This window comes from Hypomesus nipponensis, chromosome 21 (genome assembly GCF_054491055.1).
Source record: "Hypomesus nipponensis isolate SF chromosome 21, ASM5449105v1, whole genome shotgun sequence".
Taxonomy (NCBI): domain Eukaryota; kingdom Metazoa; phylum Chordata; class Actinopteri; order Osmeriformes; family Osmeridae; genus Hypomesus; species Hypomesus nipponensis.
In genome coordinates this window covers 287,501-305,926 of record NC_140381.1, presented here as the reverse complement: position 1 = coordinate 305,926, position 18,426 = coordinate 287,501, and the positions used below count along the sequence as shown (strand labels likewise).

The following is an 18,426-nucleotide window of genomic DNA, read 5'->3' as shown; positions in this document are numbered from 1 at the left end:
ACTGACAGTCAGACTCGTTTATAGAAGCACAGACTCTTTATTTGTCACTTTATAATCAACATTAACTTTAAAATCATACATTCATGTAGCACACTCACTCACTCGGTTGGTCGGTCGGTCCCTCCCTCAGTCAGTCCCTCCCTCCCTCCCTCCCTCCCTCCCTCAGTCAGTCCCTCAGTAGATCTCAGAAGGATCAGCAGCTCAACGGCAGGCAGTTACAACTAAGAACACAGCAGTCCAGCAGCAAGGCCCCCTGGGTAATATGTAGATGAGCTGTGTGTGCTGACCACTGAGGATCCACTGTGTGTGTGGGTGTAGAGACAGAGGCGTGTGACACACACACCATCACGCACATACACACCCTCACACACACACACACACACTGCTTTAACTAACACTCAGAATTCCATGAGGAAAAAGAAACCATAACATATCATCAATAAGCTTAACCCGTTTCTATGGCAACATTCTTCTGGCTTATCTCACTCACCCCTCAAAATTACACACACCTATTGCTTGATCTGGTAGAAATATCAAATTATATTGATCAGTTCTGTAAAAGCACGAGTATGTGTGTGTATGTGTGTGTGTGTGTGTTTGTAGGTGAATGTGAGTATGTGTGTGTGTTTGTAGGTGTATGTGTACTGTGTATAAGGCTTTGGAGTGTGTATGAATGAGAGGATATGATTTGAATGTGTGTGTGTGTATATGTATATATATATATATATATATATATATATATTAACCTTGTGTGTCAAGAGTAGCAGGATCTTAAAGGAGCAGGATCCCAGAGTGAGACAGGGCACAGTGGTGTGGGTGTGTATGCCTATAGTGTGTGTGTGTGTATGATGTGTGTATAGTGTGTATCGAGTGTGTGTATAGCATGTGTGTGTATGGTTTGTGTGTGTGTGTGTCAGATAAGCAGGATGCCAGGGTCAGACAAAGCACAGTACAGCAGGAAGCCCATCTGATCCACCTGCTCCTCCGACACGCCTCCCAGAACGTTCACCCCCGCCTTGAAGTAGCTGGGCACCGCCCCCTGCTCCAGGTAGCCAATCAGCTCTTCCACACACTGCCGGAACCGCCCCTCCAGAGCCCCTTCCGACCAATCGGGCTCCTTGTCGCTGAGATGCAGGATGAGGTTGGCCAGCGGGGCGGAGGTCAGGGGCCGCAGGGTGGGGTTCAGCCTGCACACGGCCTTCAGGGTCTTCAGCAGGCGGCCGCGGACGCCTGCGTCCTGGCCGTCGAGCTGAGCCAGCCGCTGGGTCTCCCAGGGGTAGAGGGACAGGCGCCAGGCTGACGGCCAGGGCAGAGTGAGCCCCGGCTGGGCACACAGCACCACGTCATCCTGCCTTAGCACCGGCAGCAGGGACACGAACAGGGGCTCCCCTCCCCCCGACACACAGCAGCCTGGGGCAGGGCTGGGGACAGGAGGGGAGGGTTAGAGAACAAAACACTATATATACACACTATACACTATATATGTATTCCACACACACACCCCTACCTGACCTCCAGCTTGAGCTCTGGGCCCCCCAGCACCGGCTGCACCAGGCAGTCCAGACTGTTGCTAAGACACGGCCAGTTCATGGTCTCCATCACAACCTTACTGAGCATGTTTACAAGCGCCTCCGACGACAGGTACCCGCCCACCAGGAACCTGGAGGGGAGGGGGTGGAAATGTCCCAGTGTGTGTATATGGGTGTACCTGTGTGTGTGTATATGTGTGTACCAGTGTGTGTGTGTGTACCTGTCCCAGTAACTGCGTCCACGGGGGAAGTACTCAAGGTTGGTGCGGCGGACCATCCAGGAGAGGGGCTGTTTGAGGAGAGTCTGCTCCCCAGGAACCAGGCTCCACAGCCCGGCTTCCGCACGCAGCGGCACCAGCACACACACATGGTCCACACGCACCGCCTGCACACACACCACGCACATCAAACTACAGCCAGTTTGGTAATGACAGGATCTCAAAGACAAGCAGAGCCCTCCAGATCATGTGTGTGTGTGTACCTCCAGGTCGTCTAGCAGGGCCCCCCCTAGACTGAACTCCCCCAGGGGCATGTCTGGGTGTGTGGACAGCAGGAAGCCCTGGATCTCTGTGCAGACGTCCACACACAGACGCTGGGCCCACAGCACCTCCTCTGGACTCACCACTACCCTGCTGCTGTAGTACTGCTGCAGCCGCTCCTGCACACACACACACACACACACACACACACACACAGGCAGGTACACACACAGGCAGGTACAAACACAGGCAGGTACACACACAAGCACAAGGTATACAGAACTCATTTTTATAGTCATCCCTCCCTCCCTCAGGATCCTACCTGCAGAGACAGGGGAGCACACAACTGCATTCTACTGGGTTTAGTCCCCAGCTCAGCCTGGCTGGGTGGGGTCACACACTCCAAGATGGACTTCTGCTGCTGGCACAGGTATCCTGGAGGGAGGGGGACACACATAGACAGACAAGGAGCGAGGTTTAGACAGGAGAGAGGGCAAAACAGAGAGGGAAAGAGTGAAGGAAGAGAGGGCAAAAGAGAGAGGGGAAGAGAGGAGAGGGAGAGGGCAAAAGAGAGAGGGGAGAGTGAGGTATCCTCTGTACCTTTCTGCTGCTTGGTTGCCGTGGAGACATGCTTCAGGACCACATCCTCCAGACTCTTTCTGGAGGGGGTGGGGCCTAAGCTAAGCTCCTCCCAACTCTCTGTCATCTTCTGCTCCACCTTCTCATCCTCTGCTGCACTGCCTGCACGCTCTATGAGCTGCACACACACACAAACATTGTACACACACACATAATAGGTTACGCACACAGTTTATACATACACACGCACACATTATACACACACACACCCGTTTGACAGCCAGCGTAGCGATCCCCAGGATGGCAGCTCCACCCACTCCCAGCACCAGCCGGGCATTGGCCAGCAGGAAGTCTATCACGATGGCAATGCTGTCCTCGCCCCGCCTCCTGCCACCACGGAAGTCCATCACTTCCTGGTTCAGAGGTCAGCCTGTGGAAATACGCAGCAGCACTGAGACAAGCATTGAGACAAGCATATTGGAGCTTATTCTACTCTCGCCTCCTCTGATTGGTTGAGTTTCTGGGACGCATAGGTGGACACAGCTAGAAACACTTTCTCTCTCTCTCTCTCTCTCTCTCTCTCTCTCTCTCTCTCTCTCTCTCTCTCTCTCTCTCTCTCTCTCTCTCTCTCTCTCTCACACAGGTGCTCAGACTTTAGCTCTCATCTGGTTCTGTACCTACTGGTACCCCTCCACCCTGCCGTCACACACACACACACCTTTACACACAGTCACCTTCCCGTAAATTTCAGGGTCAGTCTCCACGTCTCAGCTGTCCTCTCTCTCCGGTAATAACAGCGTACGTTCAGCACCGTGTAAACGTCACCAGGACCCAGTCAACTTCTGAGTGAAAGATAATACGAAACAGGCGCTGTGTGGCATTTAACCCCCGCACCTGCTGGACAGAAATAACCGCAGCAGACCTCGCACTAGTCGACGTGGAGTCAGAGTCCTCCCGCCCCTCACCGTCCGAGACACGCACACACGCCCCTGTGCCAGCCATGCTATTTCTAGTTCAGCTGTTCCAGCTGGAATATAAAACAAAGCCGTGTCTCCTGGGTAACACACCATGACAGAGATGTTAGCTAGGTTACCTAGTAGGTACAATATGTTCGTTCAGAGTAGTGGGCTTTACGTTTCTACCCGTTTTGTGCACAACCAAGCTTACGACAAGCTAGCTGTCGTTAACACCAAGATGCAACAAACCTCGTTATTTTATCAGTGCTAAAGCACGGGCTTCGTTAGTTAACGTACAACATAATCTATCATGAGTTGGGATAGGCAGGCCATTGTTTGGCTGGGTGTCCACTGTTGTTATGGTTAGCTTGCTGGCTAGCAGATGTTACCGATAGCTAGCCTGGCCCTCAAACAAACGGTTGACAACGAGCCGATACGATTAGCCAACGCGGTGACAAGAAGAGGATCGTGCTACCAATATGCAGTCGAAATTTGAGAGAAGATTGATGCATTATCTGCTGCTTTCATCATTAGCTACTATGAACTAGCTACGACTTCAGATACATTTATTTTACTGAATTCTGTAGTCAGTTACGCTTGATAGGTAAACGTTCTTACAGATAGCTAGCTACAGCACTTACCACTATGTACTCGAGAAATCTTTTCAGTTTCGGCAAAAGTCATTTACAAAAATAAATGTTTAATTTGAGCAGACGTTCATTAAAAGTTAGTCCACCATCTCTCGTCCCAACAGCCAACTGTGATTGACACTCTACTCCTCCAATCAAGGGGAAGCGTTGCTCTGACGTGAGCACCATGTTTGGGACGTGCGTTTTCTGTTTACATGTGCGCTGAATACATTCTTTACATTTTATTCATTAACAGGAGCCTTTTTCCCCAAAGCGACATATTCATAGTGCATATGGAAAGTACAGTAAAAGATCATGGATCAGAAGTGTTCAGTTCTAACAGTATTTTGGTGTGCAGAGTAAAGGAACAATCCCTATTTGTCAGTGTAAAGTAACTACATCTCAGCTACCAGGCACAGTGTAAAGTAACCACATCTCAGCTACCAGGCACAGTGCAACAAAACGACATTGTGTGTGTTTGAGGCTTGAAGCTCAAAGGTAATGAAACACAAACATGAATCTGGGTGCAGACAAGTCTCAGAGGGTCACTTCTGAGTAGAGGCATGTCTGTGACAGTGTGCATGTGGTGCAGTCAGTAGTTCGTACAGATTTTCTGCTGCTGAACATTAGGACAAGGGAGAAATAACATTCCTGCTGTGCTGGTAAAACCTGGTGACCATTCATGTGAGTGTATATGAGAGAAAGAACGTACATGTGTGAGGGTGTATGTGTTAAGAACGTACATGTGAGGGTGTATGTGTTAAGAACGTACATGTGTGAGGGTGTATGTGTTAAGAACGTACATGTGTGAGGGTGTATGTGTTAAGAACGTACATGTGTGAGGGTGTATGTGTTAAGAACAGTCATGTGTGAGGGTGTATGTGTTAAGAACGTACATGTGTGAGGGTGTATGTGTTAAGAACAGTCATGTGTGAGGGTGTATGTGTTAAGAACGTACATGTGTGAGGGTGTATGTGTTAAGAACGTACATGTGTGAGGGTGTATGTGTTAAGAACAGTCATGTGTGAGGGTGTATGTGTTAAGAACGTACATGTGTGAGGGTGTATGTGTTAAGAACAGTCATGTGTGAGGGTGTATGTGTTAAGAACGTACATGTGTGAGGGTGTATGTGTTAAGAACGTACATGTGTGAGGGTGTATGTGTTAAGAACAGTCATGTGTGAGGGTGTATGTGTTAAGAACGTACATGTGTGAGGGTGTATGTGTTAAGAACAGTCATGTGTGAGGGTGTATGTGTTAAGAACGTACATGTGTGAGGGTGTATGTGTTAAGAACGTACATGTGTGAGGGTGTATGTGTTAAGAACGTACATGTGTGAGGGTGTATGTGTTAAGAACGTACATGTGTGAGGGTGTATGTGTTAAGAACGTACATGTGTGAGGGTGTATGTGTTAAGAACGTACATGTGTGAGGGTGTATGTGTTAAGAACGTACATGTGTGAGGGTGTATGTGTTAAGAACGTACATGTGTGAGGGTGTATGTGTTAAGAACAGTCATGTGTGAGGGTGTATGTGTTAAGAACAGTCATGTGTGAGGGTGTATGTGTTAAGAACGTACATGTGTGAGGGTGTATGTGTTAAGAACGTACATGTGTGAGGGTGTATGTGTTAAGAACAGTCATGTGTGAGGGTGTATGTGTTAAGAACAGTCATGTGTGAGGGTGTATGTGTTAAGAACGTACATGTGTGAGGGTGTATGTGTTAAGAACAGTCATGTGTGAGGGTGTATGTGTTAAGAACAGTCATGTGTGAGGGTGTATGTGTTAAGAACGTACATGTGTGAGGGTGTATGTGTTAAGAACAGTCAGAAGCAGAGTAGGAAGAGTTGGTTTTAAACAGAAATATTATCATTGTCATCATCTCTAGGTCACATGACAATCTGGCCACACCAGGTACTTCTCCATGGAAAACAGGCTAAATCTCCATAGCAACCCGTCGTCCCCAGGAAGCTCCCAGTCCTCAAAGTGAACTGAGTATCTGTCCGCCAGCATCCATGTGGTCTATACAGCTTGTTACAAAAATAACACCATGCTTATTTACACTCACTCCAAAATATTATACAACACACATTTATATGGGGGGGGGGTTCATAGTGAGTCTCTGGTTGATGACATCACTGGGCTTGTACGAGTCTCCCCCTCCAACAGAATGAGAAACTAAGTAAGAAAGAGGGGGGCAGCATGGGGAGAGAGGGAGGGGGAAGAGAGAGAGGGGACATGGGGAGAGAGAGAGAGGGGGGAGAGAGAGAGAGGGGGAGAGAGAGAGAGGGGGAGAGAGAGAGAGGGGGGACATGGGGAGAGAGAGAGAGGTAGGGGGAAGAGAGAGAGGGGACATGGGGAGAGAGAGAGGGGGGAGAGAGACAGAGGGGGGACATGGGGAGAGAGAGAGAGGGAGGGGGAAGAGAGAGAGGGGACATGGGGAGAGAGAGAGGGGGGAGAGAGAGAGGGGGAGAGAGGGGGGCGGGGGGAGAGAGAGAGAGGGGACATGGGGAGAGAGAGAGAGGGGGGGACATGGGGAGAGAGAGAGAGGGAGGGGGAAGAGAGAGAGGGGACATGGGGAGAAGAGTGAGGGCGGAGAGAGAGAGAGGGGGGACATGGGGAGAAGAGTGAGGGGGGAGAGAGAGAGAGGGGGGACATGGGGAGAAGAGTGAGGGGGGAGAGAGAGAGAGGGGGGACATGGGGAGAAGAGTGAGGGGGAGAGAGAGAGGGGGGGGACATGGGGAGAAGAGTGAGGGGGGAGAGAGAGGGAGGGGGGACATGGGGAGAAGAGTGAGGGGGGAGAGAGAGGGAGGGAGGGGACATGGGGAGAAGAGTGAGGGGGGAGAGAGAGGGAGGGGGGAGAAGAGTAAAGGGGAAGAGAGAGAGAGGGAGGGGACATGGGGAGAAGAGTGAGGGGGGAGAGAGAGAGGGAGGGGGGACATGGGGAGAAGAGTGAGGGGGGAGAGAGAGGGAGGGGGGGGACATGGGGAGAAGAGTGAGGGGGAGAGAGAGAGGGAGGGGACATGGGGAGAAGAGTGAGGGGGGAGAGAGAGGGAGGGGGGGACATGGGGAGAAGAGTGAGGGGGGAGAGAGAGGGAGGGGGGGACATGGGGAGAAGAGTGAGGGGGGAGAGAGAGGGAGGGGGGGAGAAAGACGGGCAGAGGAAAAGATAGGAACATGTCCTGACAGGACATGGTAGGCACTGATCTAAACACACACATAACCCCGCCCCCTGTCCCCAGGCCAGTATCTTATTGGCTGACAGTTGTCTGTGTGCAGGGTTCCATTTCTGCAGCTGGAACATGGAGGGTGACCCAGCTCCTCACACACAGGTGATTGGGTGTCTGTGTGTATATGTATGTGTGTGACAGTGTGTGTGTGCGTCCTCAGTGGCGCCTCATCTTGACCTTTCGACCCTCACTGTGCTTGTCGTATTCTTGGCCCCGCCTCCAGACACTGTCTGAAGTGTTGCTATGGCGACCATGACGGGAGAGGGCGGAGCGGCGGTTCTCCTCCTTGTCCATCTCCAAAACCCTCGGCCTGGGGAGAACATCAAGCATGGATAACCATGTGTGTATGGTGTGTGTGATGTGTATGGTGTGTGTGTATATGGTGTGTGTGTGTGTACCTGTGAGCAGCGTTGGGGTCTGCTCTACGGTGGGAGGAGCGTTGGGCCTTCAGGGGGGCGTGTCTCTCCTGGGGGGAGGGGCTAACGGTGACATCAGCGTCCAGGCGGGGTGCATCTGGTCTCGTCCTACCAATCCATACATGATCAATACATTATCAATACACTATTCATCCAGTTCCAGTAGTAAGTGCTGATTGACAGGTGCGCTGCAGTGGTGACTGACTTCCTGAGGATGATGACGGCTCTCCGCTGCTTGATGTCCTGGGGGCGGATACAGTGTGTGATGTCATCAGCTGCGTAGCCACTAGAAAAGAGGGGGGCAGGGTGAATGTATCATTCACATCAATCACACACACACACACAACACCTCCCCCTTCACGTGCACACTCTTACCTAAGAACCGTGACACTTCCCCTCCTCACCGGTAGCTCGAGCACGGGTTCGGACACGCGGATGGGCTTGAATTGAAAGCGGCAGCCGAAGCAGAGCGCGCTGTCACTGAAAAACGACACCGACACTATGGGCCGTGCGAAGATATGCAGCGGGTCCACGTGAGAAACGATGCAGCCTCCGGGTTGATAGTCATTAATCACAGCGCTGTTGACGAACCCCTCCGGTATCACTCCGCTAGACACGAGCTTCTTTATCACAAGCTCGTGCACCCAGTCCGGAATGTCATCCACCTCTCCCTTTCTGTACAGCCGCTCCTGCCCAGGGCCCCGTTTCTCCAGCTGCGCCCCGTACGTGTAGCCTTCCCCGAAGAAGTACTTGTTCCTTAGGGGCGCGCGGTCTACCGTGTGCTCCCGGTAAAGCGCCGCCTCCCCGTTAGCGACCACCTCGTCAATCTTTTCCTCGATTTGAGCGCAATCCTCCGGTGTGAAGATGCTCTTCTGCGTAATGCCGCTCTTCACGCGCCTCACTTCATGCTCGCGGGTTTCCCCACCGTCACTGTGCTCGAGCTCATCATCCTCGGATTCCCGGTACTTGCGCTTCCGTCCGTTTCCGTTACTTTCGTCCGTGGTCTTGTTTCGGTACTCGTCTCTAATAGCAACTTTGCTCTTGTGCTCGTCCCGGTGCGGCGTCATCGACTTCAGTTTCTCCCGGAGATCGGAGAAGCCGCTGGCTGCCATGGCGACTCTCTGAACTAGCTCTAATGAAGTCTAACAAACTGTTTTTTTGATTATTTGACTTCCATATTCCCGCGGCAGCGAGGGGGCAGGACGGGACCCTTGGACCGGACAGCTGTCCCTCCGCCAGCCTCTGTGTTTTGGTGTTGCTACCGTGCCAACAGCACACACAAGCTCATCTACGCCAGCCAATACAAAGACAAATCTGTCAGTAATGACGCGCAGGAGGAATATTCCAGCAAAACAACACGACCACTTGATTAACAAGTCTATATTAGCTGACTCGGTCACTCCGCTAGCGGCGTCAGGTCAGCCTTACCTAGCTGCAACTGGCTAGCTGTTGCTAGCTTCCTAGTTAGCCGCAAGTCTCACTGACTAGCAGGCTAATGTCAACTACCTATGCACTATATCAAATGCACGAAGCCAGCATTTCTTTTGACAAGGCGAAGTAGAAACTCCGAAGAGATTGTAAACATAACCTTACGCTCTCTGAGCAACAATATACACACAAGTTCTACGTTCCTCCAGATCTCGTGGTCGTTTGGCTAATTACATAAAAATATGGAGTCTGAAAATAAATCCACTGAACTGCACAGGCGCATTGAGAACGGTGTTACCAACTATCGCGAGACAAATAACCAGCCGTGGCTTCAGAAACAAGCTCGAAACAAGCCCAATATTATCAGTAAATCTGAGCCTGAACCTTTGTGACACTGAAACCACTCCTGAGTATTATTATTGCTGATATTTTTGTGACACTATGAGCAGACAGGGTGAATGCATTTGGGAAAAAGCGATCACAAATGTAACTAATGCAGTCGCTTGTCAGAAAAGGCATCTATATAACCCCCAAACATGCAACCCTTGATTTTTTCAAGCGAGGAAAAAAAGGAAGCTGTTAATCGCGATTTATCATCTCAGTCTCGGAGCCACTCTGACAGCAGCGAAGGGTTCCTCTCATCCAATGGGAGGTTGAAGACGATATGAGTTGTGTTCAGATTGGTAGGGAGGGAAATACGTCAGAATTATGGCTTGCTGATTGGATGTAATTCAGATCAATCACCATGAATGACATGACCTCACACAAATAAAAAACAACTCAATAATTCACTAGTACCACTTGCAATTACATCTGTAATGTGGTAAAAATGTAGTTTTTACAAAACATCCTGATAAATGCAAAAAATGTTAAACAAAACTAAAACATAACTGACGATTGTCGTACAAACACAATATCAGTACAAAAATACTAACAGTTGAGGTTTCAGAGCAGAGAGACTGGAGAGTAGAAGCATTCTTATCTCTCATGTTCCCTGGACACACACACACCCACACATCACTAGCACAGATCAGCCAAACTTTGTAGAGAACACAATTACACCCTCAATATAAATAACACACGCTATAAATACACCCAGCTGCATACAAACACTCATTATAAAAATATATCCTCTTGTTCACATCACAGTGATGAAACCCTTGAGACCCTGGGCCAGGTGGGAGCTCCTGGCTGTCAACAATATGCAAAGGCTCATGGGTAATCATGTGTCTCATCCTTCTGATTTTGATCCTTGTAAGGAAGCAGGAAGTAAACAGGAAGTTCTTCTGACAGACAGGAAGGAAGTGACGCTAAGGAGGAGGAATCAGAAGCCACTGAGACCCAGACCAGTGATGGAGCAAGTCTGCTGCGGCCTCCCTATGGTGGAGACACGAGGTACTGCTGCCTCCATCTGGTGGAGACATGAGGTACTGCTGCCTCCCTCTGGTGGACACATGAGGTACTGCTGCCTCCCTCTGGTGGACACATGAGGTACTGCAGCACAGGGGCAGAGAAGGCTCTGCTTTGTGGAAGACCTGAAGCCTTGAAGAGGTAGATGTGTGTGCCGTGTGTGTGTGTGGTGTGTGTTATAGTACGGTGATCTCGCTGGGGGGCAAAGTGAGTCTCTTCTCACGGACAGACATCATGTTCTCGACCTGCATTGCTACCACTCTACACAACTCCAGACCCTACACACACACACACACACACACACACAGACCACAGACCACACGCACACACAACATTTAGTTAGAATAGTACTATAATAGTACAGCAAGATCAGCAAGGTAAGATGGTGTCAGCTGCATGCTTGCATGTGTCTGGTGTGTATGGTGTGTGTGGTGTGTCTGTATGGTGTGTGTGGTGTTTGTATGGTGTGTGTGGTGTGTATGGTGTGTGTGATGTGTGTGTGTGTGTATGGTGTGTGTGATGTGCGGTGTTGGGTAACGTTACTTTTTAAAGTAACAAATTACAGTTACTAGTTACATTCCTTGTAAAGTAACTACTTACGTTACTTAGTTACTTGCTGTAAAGAGTAATGCGTTAAATTACTTTTGCATTACATTAAGTCTTTTATTTCTGAGACAATTTACCTTGGTCACTCTTATGCCCAGAAAGCACATTTAATGGGTTGACCTCAGCAATAGCACATATTGTATTGAATATTCAGTGTCACTCGCATATAACATGATCAATCCTCACTATACAGCAAGACGGATCAAGGTAATATTCCACCATAATGAAAAGCAATATTTGCATGAAGTTCTTGAATCAAGAAACTCTTTATTTAATCAATAAATAATGTTGTAAAATGCCAGGCAGAAGTCTAGTACTTAGCTAGCTCGACAATTTACCAGGGCTAGGTTTGAATCTCGGAGCAAAACGAAGCTAAACTATAGCTGGGTATATGTTAACAAAATGGTGTTCACTTATGTACTGAACCTGACTATTTTACTTACTGTAATATAATCTTAAACTTAAACCACTGAACGATACAGCAACACATCACACAAGCTTGAGTTCAATACAATATTTAATGTGACATTACGTAGGCCTGTATATGGAAGTCTTAAATAACTATTTAGCTGGTCGGCTCCATGACGCTGGTAAATTGGGCTCATGAGACAGTGTACCAAAAGAACGAAGGGGAACCCACCTGTCTAGCAGATTAAGACGTTTTTGTAGGTACCTAGCAGAAAGTAGCCTCAACTTTCCTAGACTTTTAGCTAAATACTGAGGGCTCGCAACTAAAAGATTAAATTAAATAACATTTACATTTAGTCATTTAGCTTATCCAGAGCGACTTACAGTCAGTACAGGGACATTCTCCCCGAGGCAAGTAGGGTGAAGTGCCTTGCCCAAGGACACAACATAATTTAGCATGGCCGGGAATTGAACCAACAACCTTCTGACTAATAGCCCAACTCCCTAACCGCTCAGCCATCTGACCCCAAGTAACGCATTACTTGTTTGAAAAAAGAACTAGTAAGGGATTCATTCAATTAAATAAGTAACGCGTTAAGTTCCTCGTTATCTAAGAAAACATTGTAACGCGTTACACCCAACACTGGTGGTGTGTATATGGCATGTATGGTGTGTGTGGTGTGTGTATGGTGTGTGTGGTGTGTGTGTGTGTGGTGTGTGTATGGTGTGTGTGGTGTGTGTGGTGTGTGTGTGTGGTGTGTGTGTGTGTGGACCTGCTCCAGCTGCAGTTGCATGACCCTGTGTGAGCAGGTGTCTCCCAGGGTCAGGTCCACGTAGGGGTAGCTGCTCCCTGCACCAGGAGACTGCGTGCGGCTGGACTGGACCTCCACCAGGGGGACTCCCACCATCCGCTCCTGCACCACAGGACCCACACAGAAAACTACAGCTGCACCACAGGACCCACACAGATAACTACAGCTGCACCACAGGACCCACACAGATAACTACAGCTGCACCACAGGACCCACACAGATAACTACAGCTGCACCACAGGACCCACACAGATAACTACAGCTGCACCACAGGACCCACACAGATAACTACAGCTGCACCACAGGACCCACACAGATAACTACAGCTGCACCACAGGCTGGGGGGCTGGGGGCCACTGGGGGTGGGGGGCTGGGGGTGCACTGGGGGTGGTCGGCCCTGCTTACGTGAGTGTCTTTATGCAGGAAATGCAATCCGTGTTGATTGACAGCCAGGATGCAGGGGGCGTGGATAGAGGAGGAGCTACAGCTGTGGATGTAGAAGAAGGAGGAGCCAAACATGGGGAAGGCACTGACCAGACCTGCACACACATACACACACACACACACACACACACATACACACACATTAGAATAGATGGGGTATATCTCAGAGGAAGAGCACTTGACTGCAGATCCAGAGATCTTAAGAGATCAAGAGATCGCAGGGTCAAATCTCCCATGTCAATGTACATACATTGTGTAGTTATTATCAGATTATCAGGCTCTGATGTTACCTAGGAACTGGGCTCTGGCCTGGTGGGGGCTGAGGATCTGCACCTGCTGCAGGTGCAGTGTTGCCATGGCAGCCCACTGTTGGGGGGGCTGTTTCCCGAAGAGAGGGGCCGGGATGTACTCTGACAGCTCATGACTGGGACACACACCACACACAATACACACACCATACATACACACCACACACATTAGTAAAACGTCAGTGTGAAGGTGTGTGTACCTACATGCTGGGTGTGAAGGTGTGTGTGTGTACCTACATGCTGGGTGTGAAGGTGTGTGTGTTCCTAAATGCTGGGTGTGAAGGTGTGTGTGTGTACCTACATGCTGGGTGTGAAGGTGTGTGTGTACCTACATGCTGGGTGTGAAGGTGTGTGTGTGTTCCAACATGCTGGGTGTGAGTGTGTTCCTACATGCTGGGTGTGAAGGTGTGTGTGTGTACCTACATGCTGGGTGTGAAGGTGTGTGTGTGTACCTACATGCTGGGTGTGAAGGTGTGTGTGTGTTCCAACATGCTGGGTGTGAAGGTGTGTGTGTGTACCTACATGCTGGGTGTGAAGGTGTGTGTGTGTACCTACATGCTGGGTGTGAAGGTGTGTGTGTGTTCCAACATGCTGGGTGTGAAGGTGTGTGTGTGTACCTACATGCTGGGTGTGAAGGTGTGTGTGTGTACCTACATGCTGGGTGTGAAGGTGTGTGTGTTCCTACATGCTGGGTGTGAAGGTGTGTGTGTGTACCTACATGCTGGGTGTGAAGGTGTGTGTGTGTACCTACATGCTGGGTGTGAAGGTGTGTGTGTGTTCCTACATGCTGGGTGTGAAGGCCAGCTCCTTGGCTCGGTGCTGCAGAGCGGCTAGCTTGGAGATCTGGTGGAACTGCTGCTCACTGACCTTCCCCCTGGACAACACACTCAGCAGCCCCTTACGGTAGTCTGGTAGCACCTACACACACACACACAAACACACCATACACACACATCATACACACATACACACATAGGGTCAGGGTCCAGGGGTCAGGGTCCAGGGGTCAGGGGTCAGGGTCCAGGGGTCAGGGTCCAGGGGTCAGGGTCCAGGGGTCAGGGTCCAGGGGTCAGGGGTCAGGGTCCAGGGGTCAGGGTCCAGGGGTCAGGGTCCGGGGGTCAGGGGTCAGGGTCCAGGGGTCAGGGTCCAGGGGTCAGGGTCCAGGGATCAGGGGTCAGGGTCCAGGGGTCAGGGGTCAGGTACCTGGTTGTAGTGCATGGTGACACACAGCTCGTTGTGGAACTTAAGAGCCTGGGTCCAGACGACCCTGCGGAACCAGAGAGAGAAGCTGCTGTCCACACGCTCCGCCTCTGTCACCAGGTCCAGCACGTACTCACGCCTGTTCAGGGGACGCACGTTCCCACCTGCCCACACACATACGGTACATCACACATGGTGTGTGTGGTGTGTGTATGGTGTGTGTGGTGTGTGTATGGTGCATGGTGTGTGAGTGTGTGGTGTGTGTGTACCTCTGTTGGTGACGAGGAAGATGGTGTATTCGTCCATAGCCTCCAGCCTCTCTAGACACATCTCATAACACAACTCCTCTATGATGTCCAGCGCCACCTGCAGCACACACACACATCAAACACACATTCTCACTGTTACAGACACTCACACATCCAAGCAGAAACATTCACCTATAATCACACTCACACACACACACATATCAAACACACACATTCCCAGTTACACACACAAACAACTCACCCACAACCACACACACTCACAGAGCAGGTCTTGATCTTGAGGTGGCGCTCAATGCCTCCAGGAAACAGGAACAGCTGACGCTTGGAGCTCCGCCCCGCCTGAAACACACACGCAACCATGGCTACCAACACCAGTAAACAAAAGTACTCTGATGTCACAACTCCACACACGAACAGGTGAACAGGTAGACAGGTAGACAGGTAAGCAGGTAGACAGGTGAACAGGTGAGCAGGTAGACAGGTGAACAAGTGAACACTTAGACAGGTGAACAGGTAGACAGGTAGACAGGTAAGCAGGTAGACAGGTAAGCAGGTAGACAGGTGAACAGGTAGACAGGTGAACAGGTGAACAGGTAGACAGGTAAGCAGGTAGATAGGTGAGCAGGTAGACAGGTGAACAGGTAAGCAGGTAGACAGGTGAACAGGTAGACAGGTGAACAGGTAAGCAGGTAGACAGGTGAACAGGTAGACAGGTGAACAGGTGAACAGGTGAACAGGTAGACAGGTGAACAGGTAAGCAGGTAGACAGGTGAACAGGTAGACAGGTGGACAGGTAAGCAGGTAGACAGGTGAGCAGGTAGACAGGTGAGCAGGCAGACAGGTAGACAGGTAGACAGGTGAACAGGTAGATAGGTGAGCAGGTAGACAGGTGAGCAGGCAGACAGGTGAACAGGTGAACAGGTAGATAGGTGAGCAGGTAGACAGGTGAGCAGGCAGACAGGTAGACAGGTGAACAGGTAGATAGGTGAGCAGGTAGACAGGTGAGCAGGCAGACAGGTAGACAGGTGAACAGGTAAGAGCTGTGGTGCTGACCACCATGGCCTGCAGCTCCATGCTGCTGGGAACCACGAGGCGGCCGCCATATTGGAACGTCTTCCTCAGGTTCTGCTCACAAGCCTTGGCAATACCTGTCAATCACAACGCATTATCAGGCCTCAGTCAGTCAATAACCATTCAGGAACAAGCCTCAGTTAGTCAGAACGCATTATCACACCTTGAGTCCTGCCCCTTCCTCCAGAGTCACGGAGGGAAATGTGTGTGGTGTGTGTGTGGTGTGTGTGGTATGGTGTGTGTGGTAGGGTGTGTGTGTGGTCTGTGTGGTATAGTGTGTGTGTGGTCTGTATGGTGTGTGTGTTACCCTGGTACTGGCCCCCAGGGCTGCGGTAGGCATCCTGCAGGAACTTTAACAGGAAGGGCTTTAGGACCTGGGAGCAGTGGTGGTAGGCAGTCAGGATGTACAGCAGCCTCCAGCCCCGCTGGCAGCTGTCCCTGACACACACAGGGTCAAGGGTCACTGGCTGGGATTGGGTTGTGTGTTTTGTTTGTTGTGTGAGTGTGTGTGTGAGTAACTCACGGTTTGGAGCTGGTGTTGGAGCTCAGCTGTTTGAGCAGCTGGCAGTAAGCCTCATCCCTCATCAGACCAAACTCTCCAATCAGCTGACAGGAAAAAACACACACAACGTTACACATGCACACTGGAGACAGAGAGGTGTGTGTGTGTGTGTTTGTACCTTGAGGAAGGTGCTGACCACTTCCTGTTCTGACTGTCCCTTTACAGGATGGTCTCCCATGAACCTCATCACCGCTGAACATGACATCACAGGATATGACAACACAGGACATTACGTCACATAACATGACATCCTAGAACATGACATCATGAAATATTACATCATAAAACATGACATCAAAGGACCCGGCATAATTTCATGGCACATTACATGACATTTCAGGATTTAACATCACAGTGTTTGACATAGAACATGACTTCATAGGCATGATGTAATACGTTTCATGCCGTGACAGAATGATATGTGCCAGGTGGGCGGGGCTACATGCGCCAGGTAGGCGTAGCTTACACAGGAAGATGTCCGTGGCCACACGATTCATGGTTGGGTCCGAGAACTCAATCAGAGACTCAGACAGTGGGGTCTGTAACACACACACATCATACACACACACACCACACACACACATACACACCATACACACCAACCATACATACACACAACACACACACGCCAGATAGGAATCACACACACAGTCATGTATAAGATCATTGTGAAGCTCTAGGAAGGGAATGTTCTTGAAAGTTCGAGAGGGTTCTAGAGGAAGGTACCTTGGAGAACCGAACCATCTCAAATGGATCTCTGGAGTCCTTGTTCTTGTTCTTCAGAGAACCTCTAAGACAACCCAGAACATTATGGTTTGAGTGTGTGTGTGTGAAAGTGTGTTTGTGAGGGTGTGTGTGTGTGTGTGTGTGAGACTGTGTGTCTCACCCCCTGACAGGTTGTCTGAAGTACTTCTTAGCAAACTCCACCAGGTCGTAGCGTCCATCCTCCACCTGCTCCAGCAGCAGCTCTCCAAAACCCTCCAGCGACGCCTGCTGGACATACATGGAACTGCAGCAACCTGCTACTGGGAGAGTTTGTGTGTGTGTATATGTATCAATACGTGTGCATGCATCTATGCATGTTTATGTGTGTGTGTACCTCCAGCGTTTGGTCAATCTCATGTGCTGCCATGGTGGACGCTACGGCAACAGCAACGGCTGAGGACACGGCAACGCGCCCCGCCCCCCCGCGAGGCTCCGCCCTCCGGTCCAGCGGCAGAGACAGGAAATCAGGAGCAGCTGTGGAGCGCACACACTCCCCCGGGAACAGCCCCGCACGGCCAAACACCGCGCCAAACTTCCACCCTGCCCACACATGCACAAACGTACACATATACACACACATCATGCACACACGCACACATAACACACACATCATGTGTGTGTTTACGTGTGTGTTTATGTGTGTGTTTAGGTGTGTGTTTATGTGACTATTGTCTCACCAAAGTCCTGCGTGTCTCTCTTTAACTCCTCTAGAAACACTACCTTCTTCCTCACCACACAGCCGTAGGCCTGACCTGCAGAACACAAACACAGACATAGGGACCAGCTTCTGCACACTAACCCTAACCAGCTCCACTGCTGTTCCAGGGGATGTCATCAGTGTGGGCCTCACCCTTCTCCAAGTTGTCCATGACCTGCAGCCTGATGATGTCACCCTTGTGGAAGCTCAGACACGAGTGCTCATCTGTCACATGGTTTCTCTCTGCAACCACATACTCAGAGTCCTGCGGGGGAGAGGAGTGGGTGTGTGTGTGTGTGTGTACTCAGAGTGCTGTAGGGGAGAGGAGAGTGTAAGGTGTGTCAGTGTATGAGTGTGTGTGTGTACCTTCTTGATCTCAGTGATGAAGTGGTCTATCAGGCTCTTGGCCTGTGCAGCCTTGGCAGAGAACAGGATCAGCTTCTCATTGGTCAGGTTGAACTCCAGCATGTTCTCTGACGGGATGGTAACAAACAGGATGTCTGCATAACTACAGAAACAGACACACGTTACCATGGAAATAGAGATTTGCTCATTGGCTTTGGTAACACTTTATATTGAGGTTACATTAGCTGCCATGTAACTACATGGCAACAAGCTTTCTACTGTAGC

The 18,426-nt window shown here is 50.2% G+C and overlaps 3 protein-coding genes across 3 annotated transcripts in view; all 3 read right to left on the bottom strand.

The window, feature by feature from the left end:
• Window positions 1–17: 17 nt before the first annotated feature.
• mief2 (mitochondrial elongation factor 2) lies at window positions 18–4,318 on the bottom strand. The gene is made up of 8 exons (XM_084684803.1): window positions 4,185–4,318; window positions 2,857–3,017; window positions 2,609–2,765; window positions 2,331–2,443; window positions 2,011–2,187; window positions 1,751–1,914; window positions 1,508–1,660; window positions 18–1,421 (listed from the first exon to the last, which is right to left on the bottom strand). Exons 2-8 carry the CDS (start codon window positions 2,992–2,994, stop codon window positions 914–916), a joined length of 1,410 nt encoding a protein of 469 aa, XP_084540929.1. The 5' UTR covers window positions 2,995–3,017; window positions 4,185–4,318; the 3' UTR covers window positions 18–913.
• Window positions 4,319–6,008: 1,690 nt separating this feature from the next.
• On the bottom strand, window positions 6,009–9,532 carry alkbh5 (alkB homolog 5, RNA demethylase). Its single transcript, XM_084686148.1, has 4 exons — window positions 8,192–9,532; window positions 8,022–8,102; window positions 7,799–7,924; window positions 6,009–7,710 (listed from the first exon to the last, which is right to left on the bottom strand). Exons 1-4 carry the CDS (start codon window positions 8,926–8,928, stop codon window positions 7,557–7,559), a joined length of 1,098 nt encoding a protein of 365 aa, XP_084542274.1. The 5' UTR covers window positions 8,929–9,532; the 3' UTR covers window positions 6,009–7,556.
• A 1,152-nt stretch (window positions 9,533–10,684) lies between these two features.
• Window positions 10,685–18,426, bottom strand: part of myo15ab (myosin XVAb) — a 36,856-nt gene continuing 29,114 nt past the window's right edge. The window contains 19 exon segments of the mRNA XM_084685884.1: window positions 10,685–10,932; window positions 12,442–12,582; window positions 12,886–13,019; window positions 13,215–13,348; window positions 14,017–14,150; window positions 14,436–14,596; window positions 14,702–14,798; window positions 14,963–15,040; window positions 15,755–15,849; window positions 16,080–16,210; window positions 16,296–16,378; window positions 16,453–16,526; window positions 16,801–16,873; window positions 17,061–17,124; window positions 17,209–17,327; window positions 17,434–17,639; window positions 17,777–17,851; window positions 17,950–18,061; window positions 18,163–18,304. Coding sequence (XP_084542010.1) covers window positions 10,831–10,932; window positions 12,442–12,582; window positions 12,886–13,019; window positions 13,215–13,348; window positions 14,017–14,150; window positions 14,436–14,596; window positions 14,702–14,798; window positions 14,963–15,040; window positions 15,755–15,849; window positions 16,080–16,210; window positions 16,296–16,378; window positions 16,453–16,526; window positions 16,801–16,873; window positions 17,061–17,124; window positions 17,209–17,327; window positions 17,434–17,639; window positions 17,777–17,851; window positions 17,950–18,061; window positions 18,163–18,304 — 2,155 coding nt within the window. The 3' untranslated portion in view covers window positions 10,685–10,830.

Coding starts and splice junctions, on each gene's coding strand:
- mief2 (XM_084684803.1), bottom strand. CDS start 2,994: ATGGACTTCCGTGGTGGCAGGAGGCGGGGCGAGGACAGCATTGCCATC. Junction 2,188..2,330: donor GTGCTCCCCTGTCTCTGCAG/GTAGGATCCTGA, acceptor GTGTGTGTGCAG/GAGCGGCTGCAGCAGTACTA. Junction 1,915..2,010: donor CCCTGCTAGACGACCTGGAG/GTACACACACAC, acceptor GTGTGTGTGCAG/GCGGTGCGTGTGGACCATGT.
- alkbh5 (XM_084686148.1), bottom strand. CDS start 8,928: ATGGCAGCCAGCGGCTTCTCCGATCTCCGGGAGAAACTGAAGTCGATG. Junction 8,103..8,191: donor GGAAGTGTCACGGTTCTTAG/GTAAGAGTGTGC, acceptor CCTCTTTTCTAG/TGGCTACGCAGCTGATGACA. Junction 7,925..8,021: donor GCCGTCATCATCCTCAGGAA/GTCAGTCACCAC, acceptor ATGGATTGGTAG/GACGAGACCAGATGCACCCC.